The 15,731-nt window shown below is 39.4% G+C and overlaps 1 protein-coding gene across 1 annotated transcript in view; it reads left to right on the forward strand.

Moving 5' to 3' along the window:
* Nucleotides 1-15,731, forward strand: part of LOC126299577 (Down syndrome cell adhesion molecule-like protein Dscam2) — a 212,234-nt gene that overhangs the window by 44,170 nt on the left and 152,333 nt on the right. The window contains exons 4-5 of the mRNA XM_049991586.1: nt 3,416-3,571; nt 6,330-6,469. Of these exons, the coding sequence (XP_049847543.1) occupies nt 3,416-3,571; nt 6,330-6,469 (296 nt within the window). The remainder of the gene's footprint in view (nt 1-3,415; nt 3,572-6,329; nt 6,470-15,731) is intronic.

Below are 15,731 nucleotides of genomic sequence, written 5' to 3' on the forward strand. Positions count from 1 at the left end.
CAACACAGAAGTGTCTTATGAACTGAAATGTGAATCTCTGGAGGGGATAAAAGGTTCTTTTGATGACACACAACTTAGACAACAGGAATTCACAGCTGTCTGAAGCACAGTTCTGCTGTCACCAATGCACATTTCACATAAGAACCACAAAGACAATATAAAAGAAATGAGGGCTCATGCAGAGGCATCTAGCAACTCACCCTTACCTTGCACCATTTGTAAGTGGAATAGGAAAGAAATGGTACCCCCACCATACATAGTATGGTGCCTTGTGGGTTATGTATGTAGATGTAGATGCACAGTTCTGTATCTTCTTCCTTAATGGGCCATATGACACAGGTGCCATTCAGTTAACTCATGCAGGAAGGAACGAAATGGGTTAACTGTTCAAAGAACCCCTGAAAGGTTGCTGGGGCACTGGATATTCAATATTGATGCTGGTGATATTGATATAAGGTGAAAAATCTATTTGCACCATGTACTGCTTGGAAGTGTCATCTAATGGTACCTGAAGATAATGATCTGGTAGATCCACTTTTGAAACTCAAGAAATCTTGGTTAACAGTTCCTTTGATCATGAAAACTACACAGGATTCAATTTCACTTTGACTATTGATTGTGGTCTTAAAATCATACAAATTGTGATTATTTGATTCTTGAAAGTGTAATCATAATAACACACTAACTCCTTTGATTTGATGAGATATTTCCTAGGACTTCAACTTGTTTTTAACTCTGCCATTTATATCTTTTGATATGTGACGCTCTGAGACCCAAGTATTGACCAAACCATATAATGTCAATACCAATCCTGTGAAAGCATGTTACATATTTTTTGTGTTGTTTCTCTTTGAAATCATTAACTTGCTGAGTCTGCACTTTTGACCTATGATAATTCTGTCCCAAACTGGAATCCTGTTCTTACCAATACCCAAGAAGGTGTATAGCTACCAAGCTGTAGATTTGTAAAGACAGATTTTGAAAAGTATTATAATTTTTGGTAATTCAGTGCATTCACAGAGAATATTCTTAACCAAGTGGACTCCAGTTACACAGAACTGCTGTATCAGTGCACAAACAGTTCAGGTCATTGTTTAAGCATCCCAAAATTCTGAATGCTGCTATCCACATACATTTATTTCTGTATGGAATTTGCAGTTAATAATTACTAAGTCAAGAGGAACTACAGAAATAGGAATAGTCCACATCATGGATAGCTGTTCGCAGTAGGATTTTATAACATATGCTGTGTTCAAGCATCATGAATTACATTGAAGAAGACAGTCTATAAATACATAGTCAGCATGGATTCAGAAAATATCATTCTTGTGAAACACAATTAACTCTCTATTCACATGAATTAATGGCTGCTATTGACTGGGGATCTCAAATTGATTTCGTATGTCTAGATTTCCAGACAGCCGTTGACACCATTCATCAAATGACATTTCTAATAAAATTGTGTGTCTATTGAGTACCATTTCAGTTGTGTGACTGTAGTCATGATTCTGCCAGAAAGGTCAGATTATGCAGTAATAGATGAAAAATCATCGAGTAAAAGAAAAGGGATATCTTATGTTTCCCAAGGAAGTGTTACAGGTTTCCTGCTATTCTTATCTATATAAATGGTTTAGGATACAATCTGAGCAGCCCTCTTAGATTGTTTGCACATGATGCTGTCATCTACCAAGTAGTCAACTGAAGATAAAAACCAATTGCAAAATGACACAGATACAGTATCTGTTTGGTGCAAAGTGTGGCAGTTGACTCTGAATAAGAATATGTGTGAGGTCATCCACATGAGTACTAAAGGAAATCCATTACATTTTGATTACATGATAACTCACACAAACCTAAGGGCTGATAATTCAAATAAATGCCTTGAAATTACAATTATAAACAATATAAATTGAAACTATTATGTAGAAAATGTTGTGGGGAAGACAAACAAAATGACTTTGTTTTATTGGCAGAGCAGTCAGAAGATGCAACAGGTCTACTAAAGAGATTGCCTACACTATGTTCGCTAATCCTCCGCTAAAGTTTTGTTGTACAGTGTTGGATCCTTACTCAGTAGGACTGGAGGTGGACAAAAAAAAATTCCAGAGAAGGACACTTCATTTTGTATTTCCTTGAATCAGGGGGGAGAGTGTCATGGACATGATAAATGAGTTGGCGTGGAAGTGATTAAAACAAGGGCATTCTTCATTGCCTTGAGACCTCTTTACAAAATTTCAAACACAAACCTTCATTAATGTTTAGTTTGGGTTGAGATACATCACGTACCTTCACTTTTGCTGAAGTCACATTCCAAATTTTTGTTTAATACATTGCACATGGGATTTATATTGTCCTGTTTTCAAATTTTCAGTACTTTATAGCTATTCACAAGAAAATAAAACTAGTAATAACTCAGCCATGACACATTCATTAAAAAATGATAATAACAGAGTTTATCCCACAAACAGCATCAGCAAGTAACAAAATTCTTAGCAACAAAATGTAACAGGACCTATTTCATGCACTTATTTCACATAGTCATTCATGAAAATCTAGCTAGGTGGTGCCACTTATGCAAGCATATTCCACTGCACCCTAGCAAGACATTTGGAAACTTAATGTCCCTTTTCTGCAGCAGATATAATGGCAAAGCCCATAAACAAAAATCTGTCTTCAGTTCTATTTGAACATTAATATTAACTATTGATCAATGACATATCAAACCATAAGATAGGATAGGGATTTGAAAGTGAAGGTTCGTCCACACTGCTTATTGCCTTTTGTTGAAAGCAACAAAATATGAAAATCATGTGAAGAACACTCTTAGCCTGAAATTCTGAGTCTTCAGGAGACCCACAAGAGCTGTACCCCATAGAAGGCATACCCCTAAAGGACTGCTGTGTGATGGTAACCAGCATTTTGAGGTCCATCCACAATAATAGCCACTACCTGTTCAAAAAACATAATTTGATAGCACCAGTTCCAATAAAGGTGACAAGAGTTTGTTGAGCATTTTAGAGGGACCATTAGGCAATGATTGATTGAAACTAGGGAAATAAAGACAGCAGAAAATCAGTGGTTAGCTTATAGAGCTGAAATAGTGCAGGTATCAGAGGCTCAAATAGGGTAAAGACAAGGCCTAGTAGAAATCCTTGGATATCATAGGATACATTCAGTTTAATTGATGAAAAGGCAAAATATAAAATGCAGTAATTAAAGAAAATGAAAGGGAAAAAACCCATCTAAAAAAATGAAGCTCACAGGAAGTGCCAAACTATGCATGTAGCTTCTATTAATTTAATAAATTGTTATAAATGTACAATAACTGCATAATATAGGAAGTTTTTACATCTCAATAAATTTAAATTATAACATTATTATATCCTGCATATAACTCAATAATAATCTTTTTTAGGGGTGTCCGCTCCTTCAGAACTAATTACAATTGACCAAAAAGTGGAGCTGAAGAAACTTGAGCATTTTTGCAACTACAGTGTACAAGTTCAAGCATTTACAAGTAAAGGTGATGGTGTGAGCAGCCAACCTACCTTCTGCAGGACTCAAGAGGATGGTATGACACATGTTAGTTTCATTCAATTAATTATGGCACTCTGAACAAAAATGGACGAGACTAAGAAATTCAACAAGTATTAATTCAATTCCATGTGTTATTCACACACGTAGACACTGCATATCATCTGAAAGGATTTTAGCTTTAACATAGCACAAAGCTTAATATTTTTGAAAGCTTGACTTAATATCAAGTGAAGACAAATCTGTAAGAACTGAATTTTTATTCTGATAATTTCAGTTCCATGTGTTACTCACACATGTGGACAGTGAATATCATCTGAAATGATTTTAGCTTTAACACAGTAAAAATCTTAATATTCTTGAAAGCCTGACCTGATGTCAAGTGAAAATACAGACATCAAAAAAAAGTCTTGCATCACCCCAGTTCCCAGAACTCCTGAAGATAGATGTTGACTGTGGATATTGTATCACAGACACAGTCCCTTTGACTGTTCAGAGATGTCACTAAACCCAACCAAAGCCGGCTAGGGTGGCCGAGCGGTTCTAGGCACTACAGTCTGGAACCGCGCGACCGCTACGGTCGCAGGTTCGAATCCTGCCTCGGGCATGGATGTGTGTGATGTCCTTAGTTTAGTTAGGTTTAAGTAGTTCTAAGTTCTAGGGGACTGATAACCACAGTAGTTAAGTCCCATAGTGCTCAGAGCCATTTGATGAACCATTTTGAAACCCACCCAAAGATGTAAAGAGCCATGTAGGAGCAGTGTCTATTAGATGGAGGGGACCCGACAGCCGATCAGTTCCAGTCATTTCACCAGGAAGGAGGTACATGGCTCATGTTATCTGTAGTTCAACCATGCCTAGATGATCAATACTGCAGTCTGATTGCATCCGCATTGGTACTCTGTGCCAGGAAGGGCTCTCAACAAGCGAAGTGTCTAGGCATCTCAGAGTGAACCAAACTGATGTTGTTTGGACATAGAGGAGATACAGAGAGACAGGAACTGTCAATGACATGCCTCGCTCAGGCCACCCAAGGGCTACTACTGCAGTGGATGACAGCTACCTATGGATTATGGCTCGGAGGAACCCTGACACCAATGCCACCATTTTGAATAATGCTTTTTGTGCAGCCACAGGACTGCATGTTACAACTCAAACTGTGTACAAATGGCTGCATGATGCTCAACTTCACCCCCGACGTCCATTGCCAGGTCTATCTTCGCAACCATGACACCATGCAGGGTGGCACAGATGGGCCCAACAACATGCCGAATGTACCGCTCAGGATTGGCATCACGTTCTCTTCACTGATGAGTGTCGCATATGCCTTCAACCAGACAATTGTCACAGATGTGTTTGGAGGCAACCTGGTCAGGCTGAACACCTTATACACATTGTCCACTAGTGCACCAATGTGGAGGTTCCCTACTGTTTTGGGGTGGCATGTGGGGCAGACATACGCCGCTGGTGGTCACGGAAGGCATCGTAATGGCTGTACGATACATGAATGACATCCTCCGACCGATAGTGCAACCATATCGGCAGCATTTTTGCAAGGCATTCGTCTCCATGGACAACAATTCATGCCCCCATCATGCACATCTTGTGAATGACTTCCTTAAAAATAATGACATCACTCAGCTAGAGTGGCCAGCATGTTCTGCAGACATGAACCCTATCGAATATGCCTGGAATGGATTGAAAAGGTCTATTTATGGATGACATGACCCATCAACCACTCTGAGGGATCTGCACTGAATCGTCATTGAAGAGTGGGACAATCTGGACCAACAGTGCCTTGATGAACTTGTGGACAGTATGCCATGATGAATACAGGGATGCATCAATGCAAGAGGACATGCTACTGAGTATTAGAGGTACACAGTGTGTGCAGCAATCTGGAGCACCCCCTCTGAAGGTCTCACTGTATAGTGGCACAACATGCAATGTGGGGTTTTTGTGAGCAATAAAAACGGCAGAAATTATGTTTGTATGTCTATTCCAATTTTCTGTAAAGGTTCTGGAACTCTCAGAATGGAGGTGATGAAAAACTTTTTTTGATGTGTATCAATCTCTGAGAACTGAATTACTAATAATTTTTATTACAGTCTTTACAATGATAACCAATTTCATTCATATTCTAACCATCTTCAGAGCCATTGTCACTACAGAGGAACCTGTGAATTTCACATACTTTGTAAGTCATAAGTGACTTTTGGAGGCTGCATACAGAACTTAAAACTAATGGGTTGCTATGCAACTGCAGGGGATCTGAAGATGTTGAAGATATGAATGAAACCGGTTTTCATTGTAAAATCAAAGACAGCTTTAAACAGTAATAAAATTTTTTTGAATTAACATAGCTTAATATTTATGTAAGATCCAAATGCCTTTAAGTTCTTTACATAATATAAACAATTAAACATTGGAGTATTTGTATGGAAAGTTTTTAGATAATTGTGCTTCCATTGACTTCATTAATATAGTTCAGAAATGCTTATCTTTAATCTGATGTTATGTATGATTGTTTAAACCATGGTAATGTTCTTTCCTAACAGAGTTTCTACAAATATAATTTATAAAATTATTATGGACCTTTTGTCATTTGTTATAACTGTTTATTTGCCTCTGTATTTACTACAAACAAATCTGAATTTTCATGTCCCAGATCTGGTGAATTTCACTCATTAATTCATGTTGTGAAATGAGTATATTTTAATTGGTCATATTACTAAATCTACATTTTCTCTATACATGTATCATTGTTTCCTTAATGTTCCATTATTTAATTACAGTACCTACTGAACCAGAAAATATAAAAGCTGCAGTGACTGACTCAAGAACAATACTACTCTCATGGTTACCACCACTATACCCTAATGGAATAATCAGAAGTTATAGAGTTTATATGAGATCACTAGCGGGGATGGCAATGGTAAGAGCAGAATTTTTCACAATTTTTAAAAATAAAATTAAAAGTTATGTGTGTTGAGAATAATGATACATATCTGTCATGGCATTATGTAATGATGAATTAGTCCTTGCCGGCCGCGGTGGTCTAGCTGTTCTAGGCGCTCAGTCTGGAATCGCACGACTGCTATGGTCGCAGGTTCGAATCCTGCCTCAGGCATGGATGTGTGTGACGTCCTTAGGTTAGTTAGGTTTAAGTAGTTCTAAGTTCTAGGGGACTGATGACCATAGATGTTAAGTCGTATAGTGCTCAGAGCCATTTGAAGCATTTTTTTAAATTAGTCCTTAAGTAAGTTATCCCATTTTGTTCTAAAATTACAGTCCACTATGATACCTATCAGAGGTCACAAGATAATTTCTTAGCAACTAATGTGTTTATTGTCACTTATTGCCTAAAATCAGGTAGTTGTAACAGTTCATTGTCTTCTAATTACAAAGAAGAGATTAATTATGAGCTGTTCTTCAGCTATGTATCCTTCAGCCAGCTCACCTTGTGTTATTAATGTTTCAGCGTCACTGGTGATATTCATTATTAGCTGTGATATATACAACATATCTTTCAAGTAGTATTATCAGGTCCCATTTTCTCTGACATTTCAGCATGTATTTGCCATTTTGTTTTTCAGTGTGCAGATGGCCAAACATACAGACCCCACTGCCCATCATGTTTTCCATATGACAAACAGTGTCAGTGTAAAACTACAGTTTGTTTCTCACTGCACATAAACACTGTTTTTAAAGTGTAAGTTTATGTGCCCATTGCATAGAATCATGAATTATTCCTGTGTTGTATTTCATTTAATCGTATAAATCAACATGGAAAGTGAAATGTGGAGAATGGATAGATTTCCGGCATTAGAAGTGCAATGCAGGCTAATACACAAGACAGAGCCATTCAGGCAAGAAGAGCTGCTGTCCCTTTTGACACACACATTTAGAAAGTCATTGCTATACATTTTTCGCAACAGAGTGCAGTGTGTCAGCTGGGGTGTTGTCATTTTGCTCTTCAACCTGTATATTGACTTGAAATAACATTCTTTGTCCAGTTTGGTACATGACACCCTTCACATTTCCCCATAAAAAAATCACAGAGTGAAAGGTCTGGAGAGTAGGGTGGTCAAACAATGTCAGCATTCTTTGAAATTACATAATCCGAGCCGAGCGGTTCTAGGCGCTACAGTCTGGAACCGCGCGACCGCTACGGTCGCAGGTTCGAATCCTGCCTCGGGCTTGGATGTGTGTGATGTCCTTAGTTTAGTTAAGTTTAAGTAGTTCTAAGTTCTAGGGGACTGATGACCACAGCAGTTAAGTCCCATAGTGCTCAGAGCCATTTGAACCATTTGAACATAATCCCAGGACAAACATTTTGCTGCTACTTCAGAATGTCTGATAGTGTGTAAGGTGTCTCCACCCTCATAAAGTCAGGTGTGCTGTATGACTAGATTTGGAACTGTATAGAGTAGAGCCAAAGAGCTCTAAGAACTGAAGTGTCTCTCACATGTTTACATAATGTTAACACCTCACAGTAATAGAACTGCCTCATTCATCCTAAAAAAAAAGTGAGGGTCTGTCACCCCATGACACAGCATGGTAACTTTGGTACTGTATGGAAGATGCTGGTGAAACTGAGCATGATTTTCTTGAGCCATGCACATCTCAGTGGTTTCCAGAATATAGATGCAAAGTAGTGCCCAGAAAGTGTGCATCCTTGCAGGATTTATCAAGTAGTTATTCACAAATTTGCAGGTACAGGAGTCAGTTATTGAGATGCAGATAATATGCAGACTAAAGTTCGCATGTGTGAAACTGAAGCTGATGAAGTATCCTTTAATATCAAAGCCACAATGATGAAGGAACTTTTTGAAGTAATGTGCACACACTGTGAACTTCCAATAGAGCACACCATGAGTGAGTGCCCGTTTAAAACCTGCCATGCTACACTCACACTCAGTTATCATGTTATTACTGCTTGTATGCATTTGCCTTAAGTTATTGCGTTCAGTGGATGTCATGGTGATTGGCGTACATGCCATAGTCTAATAAAGTGTGCTAACATCCTTCGTTGTGTTGGTTGTCCCAGCTGCAACACAAGTGACAACTGGGATGAGATAATTCTCCACGTGGTTTTCAGTCTCTGGTTGGTCCTCCATTGCATCTACAATGTGTAATGGTCCTACTGATGAGTCTTTATGCCAGCTGGTAGATGAGCAAGGGGATTTTACTGCACTGTTGCATCTCAGTCAACAGCAGGATGCATTTGCCACACTGCAACACAATCAAATCCATGTGTTGCAAACAATTACCTATCTTTTCACCAGTTCTGGGCCATCCCAGAGTATACCACCTGCCATGTCACCCCTTGCACCTACTGTTTTGCCTCTCACTACCCCAGTCATTTCTCCCCCACTGTTTTTGGCTCATGATGAGTCTGTTGTAGAATGAGAAGCCTACAGAAAATCATTGTGGCAGCATTTTGAGCTGTTTGGATTGACTGATATTACCTTATGCTGTGCACTTTTTTGTCTTGTTTATCAACTCCTCTGCCATCTGGCCCCTGAAGGATTTGTCTACACTCTCTTTTGATGACATGTGTGACCTTCTTTGTAAATACTACTGTAAATGGATGCATGTCATTGCTGCTTCAGTTGAGTTCTATCAGTGCTGCAAGAAACCAGAACATTGCTATAAGACTTAGTAGGAAGCTGGGTTTCACAGATTAAGCCATTGTTTTCAATTTGTCATTGATGTACATAAGGAGCCATATGCTGACCAAATAGTTCGTGATGCAATCAATCAGTTTGTCCTTGATAGTGATGTATGTGAGCAGATTCTTCAATGTGAAAACCCCTCCCTTTTCAACATTCTGACTACTGCACAGTTGTCTGAGGTATCAAAGGCTGCAGGTACTCAAATTGAATTGTGGTGTGACTTTGCAGAAGTTTAAACTGCCTCCCCCACTGATTGTCTGACAGTTCACATGGGTACAATATAAGTAGCAGCAGTGCATGTGCGAGCAACCATGATCACAGCAACAGCAGCATAGCAATCCTAGCAATGAACAACAACACAAGCACTCCGTACTTCCCTCCAGATTTTCTTAAGCTGTGCACTGTTTGTCACCAGTGCAACAAAATGGGCCACATTCTTCCTGTTTGTGATGCAAAATTCCAGCAACATATTGCAAATGCTGACATGGATGTCAACTGTGTACAGGCAATCTCCATTGCACCCTCTAAGCTTTTTCTTGATGTCAAGGTTCATCAGAAGGTTTTCCACATGCAAGTTGGCACTGGTGCTGTATGTCATTACTCAACATGCAAACATACATGGACATTTAGAGCCAGTGTCACACACATTAGTCACTTACAATGAACAAATTCTTCTGATTTTAGGTGGTTTCTCAGCCCCAGTCAGTCACACATAAATCTGTGGTTTATCTTCTGACTTTTCTGGTGGTGAACAATGCACACATGACAGATTTATTTGGTTTGGACACCTTTTTGGGTTTACTATTTCCAATGAAGTTAATTTTGTCTCTGACCAAGTGTGTTACACACAACTCAACACCTTATGCACTGAATTTCCTACCCTGTTTTCTTTGGGTTTGGGTTGTGCTAGTAAAAGCCCGAATCACCATGAAACCATCAGCCAGACCTCGTGTCTTTCAGGATTGCCTGGTACTGATGGCATTCCATGGCCAAGTGGAGGTGGAACTCAACCTCCTCACAGCCTCTTGGGTCATCCAACCGATCGTATCCAGAGAATGGCCTATCCAGTTGGTCATTGTCAATAAGATACCCTTGGGACAGTTATCCCTTTGCGGCGGTTTCAAAGTTTCTGTCAATGCTCAATCTATCATTGACATGTATTCCTTGCTCCACAATGATGAAGTTTTTGTTAAGCTCACTGGTAATCAGTTATTTTTCCAAGATTCACTTCTCTGATGCATATTTTCAGTTTCCCGTTGATACTGACTCTCACAGCTCTTGGTCGTTAACATGCCTTTTGTCTTTTATCAATACTTGTGGTTACCATTTGGTGTGGCCAGCACTCAGGTGATTTTTTGACAGTTTCTCAAACAGCTCATGAGGTCTGTGCCTGGCTGTGCCAATTATCTTGATGATGTCGTAGTCTCCAGCCTATTCACTGCTGAACATTTCAACAACATATGTTTGCTCTTTTCAGTGTTACAGGCCATTGGGTTAAAATGCAATTTGGAAAATGCCACTTCTTTCACCCTTGTACTGTTTATCTTTTGTTCAAGGTTTCTCGTACTGTTATCAGATCCCTTCATCAGAATGTCTCTGCCATTGTTGTTCTTCTACACCCTATGTCAGTCAAGCAACTCCAGATTGTTTTAATGTAAGATTGATTATTATCATCAGGGGCAGCAGTGGTTGCACAACCATGAAATGCCTTGCTGCATAAGGGATGTCTTTCCTCTGGTCACAGTCATGTGAAATTTGTTTTCCAAAATGAAGTCTATGTTACAGACTGCACATTGCCTCATAACCTACCAACCGAATTGGCATTTAGTGTTAGCAGCAAATGTGCCCCAGCATGGGCTGGACATAGTGTTAACTCATAAATATTCTGATGATGACTCTCAGCAGCCTATGGCATATGCATTGAAGACTACATATCCACAAATAAAGAAATAAACCCAGTGTTTATACCTTGAAGAAGTTTCATGTTTTCCTGTATGTTGTAAAATTCCATCTCATCATGGATCAAAATCTGTTATTTTCGCTGTTTAGCCCCTCAGTGTCAGTGCCAGATGAAGCAGCACATTTCCTTCAGTGTTCATCTCTTGGTACAATGATGAGATTCACTTCCACCCCATGGTTAAACATGCAAATGCTGAATGCTCTCCCATCTCTTGTCCAGTCTGGATGCCAGTTTTGATCAAGAGGAGTTACCCTGTTTCCACATTGATGAATGCACTCCTCAAACAGTTGGTGATTTTCCAATCACTAACACTCGGGTGGTGCATCTTAGTGCTACCAATCCAATTTTATGGAAAGTGATACACTGTCTACAACATGGCTGGCCTGAGATGCCTCCATCAAGGGCATCATTTCTCTGTTATTGATGGTTTTATACTACTTGATATGGACTATTCAGCTCCTCGTGTAATGATTCCCGTGGCTCTCCATTTGGAAATTCTGCAATAGCTGCACGCTGATCACTGGTGTTGCCACAGATCAAGGCATAAGCCTGCTGTCATGGTTTTTAGCCTGGTTTGGACAGTGTCATCTGTTGATTGATTACAGCGTGTTCTAAATGTGCATCACGTCATGTTGCCCCACAAGCCATGTTGTCTCAGTGGCAACAGCGTTTGCATGCTTGGGACCATCTCCATATAAATTTCACCAGCCTTTTACTTTATGCATACTGGCTAATAATAATTGATGCATTCCCTCGGTTCCCATACATTGTTCATTGTCCATCAATTTTGGCTTCTGCCACCGTGCCAGCCCTGTTGACAATTTTTTCCATCAAAGGACTTCCAGCAATATTGGTCTCTGATAATGGCCCTCAGTTTGTCTCACAGGAGTTTGCCTCCATCTGCAATGCCTGTAAGATTTGTGAGGCCAAAAATATTGGCTATAACATTCAAAAAGCAAATGAAAAAGTACATGACTCATTCCCTGTCTGACTTTGCCTTGGATCAATTTCTGTCTTCCTATCAGTTCACACTGTTCGTCGACAACAGCCCCACTGAAGTGCTCCTCATGTGTGAACTGGGGATTCTCCTGCATCTCCTGCAGCCCAGCCAGAGTAGGCATCCCATTTCTGGTCCAGGGTGGCTGCCTGGACATGTGGGTTTAGTGATCACTCAAAATACGTTCCCGCCATCATCTACTGATGCTGCGGTCACTGCCTCTGTGATGTCCATACAGAGGAGGGCCCCTGTGCTTGTCAATATGACCAGTTGCACCTATACATAGATAACTGGACAACCCTGGGTAGGACACTGATGTCACCACACCAGTCAGCATCACTTGATGGATCACCTGATGTGACTGGGTCTCTGCCACAGCATCAAACTGTCTATCGTCACTGGTGAATGAACCTAGTGCAGCTTATCCAATACTGCCACCAGACCTGATGCAGCCACCACCCATAGTGGAGCTGTCTCTTACATCTCAGTCACCAACTGTGGGGGCACAACCACCACAAGGCCCTCGACCTAATTGGGGTTGGAGCTCGAGCCATCGTCACCCATCCTACCCTATGAGTTGACATGAGAAGGCACTCTGTGATGCTGCCTGTGTCCCAAGTACTTCCGGTCATACATTCCAGTATCAACATGTCATCTCAGTCAGAACCTCATGGGGGAAAATGCCATGAACATCTCTTGAATCCATTCTGTTTGCCAAGGGAAGAGGAATGAAGTAATGTACACACACTTAAAAGCCCCAGGCATTAGCAGTGTGTTGTCATCCACAAGAATGCACTGTGAAATAGTAATAATGTGAACTTTTGATGCAGCCCACCATAGGGAAATGCCTATTGAAACCCTACCACAATATGCTTGCACTTGGTTATCATGTTATTTCTCCTTGCATATATTTGCCTTACCTTATTTTTCAGTGTATGTTATAGTGATTGACATACATGCCACAGTCTAATTAAGTGCACTAACACTCTTGGTTGTGTTTTGTGTCCACGTTACAACACTTATGAGTATTATTTTGATAACAGAATAGGCCACAATAAGTTTTGGGCTCCAGAAATCTGTTGTCGCAAATTTATAACAGTATTAACTGGCTTGTTAAAAGGGTTATGTCATATGCCTTTTTCATTTTCTATGACATGATGGGAACCTAAAGATCATGAAACAGACTCCCACTTCTGCTTGAGAAATATATCTGTTATAACAGAATTTTGACCAGTGCCTTGTGGACCACACACTCCACCAGATAACAAAAATGTGACTGAAGATTTTGAACGTGTTGATGATATTAGTGAATTACAACAACAGAATTACCTAGATTTTGTGGAAGGAGCTACTACAAATGAACCCTACTTCCTAACACAGGAGGGTCTAAATGATGTGGGTTGTAGTGTCAGGTTAACTCAAAGTAAAGCAGAGTTACTTGCTCCAAGATTGAATGGCTGGCACCTGCTGCAGGATGTCATCAGAGTTAAGTTTTTTTCCATCAAGGCCAAAAGGAATTTGAGCATTCATTTTGTACATAGAAGGACCTAATTTTCTGTAATAATGTTGACCATTTGATGGAATGACTAGGTGTTGAACATAAAACTGAAGAGTGGTGATTGTTCATTGATTCCTCAAAAGCCAGCTTGATATGGGTCCTGCTACATAAAGGAAATAAGTTTCCATCCATGCCTATAGCTCACACACTTGGTACAAAGAAAAGTTACATGAGCATGCATCTCTTGCTATTCAGTATCTGATATGATGACTATTTGTGGCAGATATGCACAGATTTTAAGGTGATAGCTATTCTACTTTGCAGTCATTATATTAATAAAAGCTAGCCAAAGAGAGAGTCGTTCAGTCCAGGACAGGCAGATATTGTTCATCAACCACTAATAAGTGCTGAGAAAATCCTGTTGCTTCCATTACATATGAAATTAGAACTGATTACAAATTTTGTGAAATGAATGAAAGGAAGAAAGAAGTAAGTTTAGGGTTTAATGACCCACTGACAATGTAGACAATGGTTAAATCAGTGGATCATGATTGGAGTGCATTTCTCTTCCTAAAAATCAAATTCCCAAATATCAGTGAAGTGAAGCTAAAAGAGGATGTATTTGTTGGCTTTCAAATTAGTGAACTTATGAAAGATTGACAGTTTGAAAGCCAGTTGAATATGTGAAAATGAGCTGCATGGTACCTTTTTCAAAAACATTGTCATACGTCTTCTATAAATCCACAAGACTGAACATTACAGAGAACTAATTAGTGAATTGACTGGGGCCTACAACATTATGAGATGTATGTAATATGTTATTGAAAATATACATTTTGAAGACCATCTTTATCTCCTCCTTTAGAACATTAAAGCTGTCAGCAATGAATATGGTGAGTGTTTACACCAGGACGTCAATGAAATGGAAGAAGGCTACCAGGGAAAATTGACTTCAACTATGTTGGCAGACTACTGTTCAACACTCAAGAGATATTCGTCAAGCAAAGTATAGTCAAAAAACTCTTCACATACATTTTAAGTAGATAAAATATATTTTAGGTAATGTTTTACATTAACTCAACTGTACAATTACCAGAAATGTTAGTAATGTGATTACTCACAAACTGTGGGTGATGGAAAAGTTCTATAAAAAGATTTGAATTTAGCACAAAACAACTCAGCCATAATCACCTGTTACACTTTTTTTAACATTAAAACACACAGATTTTGTTGTCCAGTGTTATTTCTGCCTGACCAAAAAAGTGAAGCAATGAGACGACATTGTCCAGTGTCAATGTAACCTTGTATACATACACACTCTCAGCAGGTATGTAAATGATTAAAGTTGCAACTCCATGTGACTGGTAGAATAGCCATCAGAGTGTGTTAGCGTTATTATGAGGTGTAGTAATGTATATAAGTTGCATGAACATGAGAGTAACATGCTGTTGGACAACACGGAAACATTACAATAGGTATACTCACTATCAAGTCTCCAGACAAACACATCTGTCTACTGCAAAAGTGGATCATCTTATTATGCACCAAGCATCCCACAATCACTTAACATTTTCACCTGTCGTTCATGAACTAGTAATGGATACCCTGCGATATTCTATGTCATTCAGCACTGTTGGTCAGATGCTTAAATGCAACTGGACTAGGAAATTTCTGTCCCATGAATAGGCTGCTCTTAACTCTGCAACACAGATGGCTGCATTTGAAGTGGTCCCAATGGGCTGCTGATGAATGGAATAGTACTGTGTTCAGTGATGACTCACTGTTCTTGATACCCTCAGCTCTTGTCCTGTTGCAAAAAAGCATTCAGCATTGGTGTGAACTTGAAAGATGTAGTCCAACCTATGAGGTCCTACAATCATTTCATAACATGAAGTTTATTTGGGTCTGGAGGACTACTTAAGGTGATGAAGTTCACATAGTTTTCTTCAAATTCCCTTTCTTGGGAATTTGTATTGTCATAAAATTCCCTTTTTTGGGAATGTGAAGTGTCATATTAAAAAAGTAAATTATGATTTGGGAAATACTTTGACACTGTCAAATGAA

This window comes from Schistocerca gregaria, chromosome X (genome assembly GCF_023897955.1).
Source record: "Schistocerca gregaria isolate iqSchGreg1 chromosome X, iqSchGreg1.2, whole genome shotgun sequence".
Classification (NCBI taxonomy): Eukaryota; Metazoa; Arthropoda; class Insecta; order Orthoptera; family Acrididae; genus Schistocerca; species Schistocerca gregaria.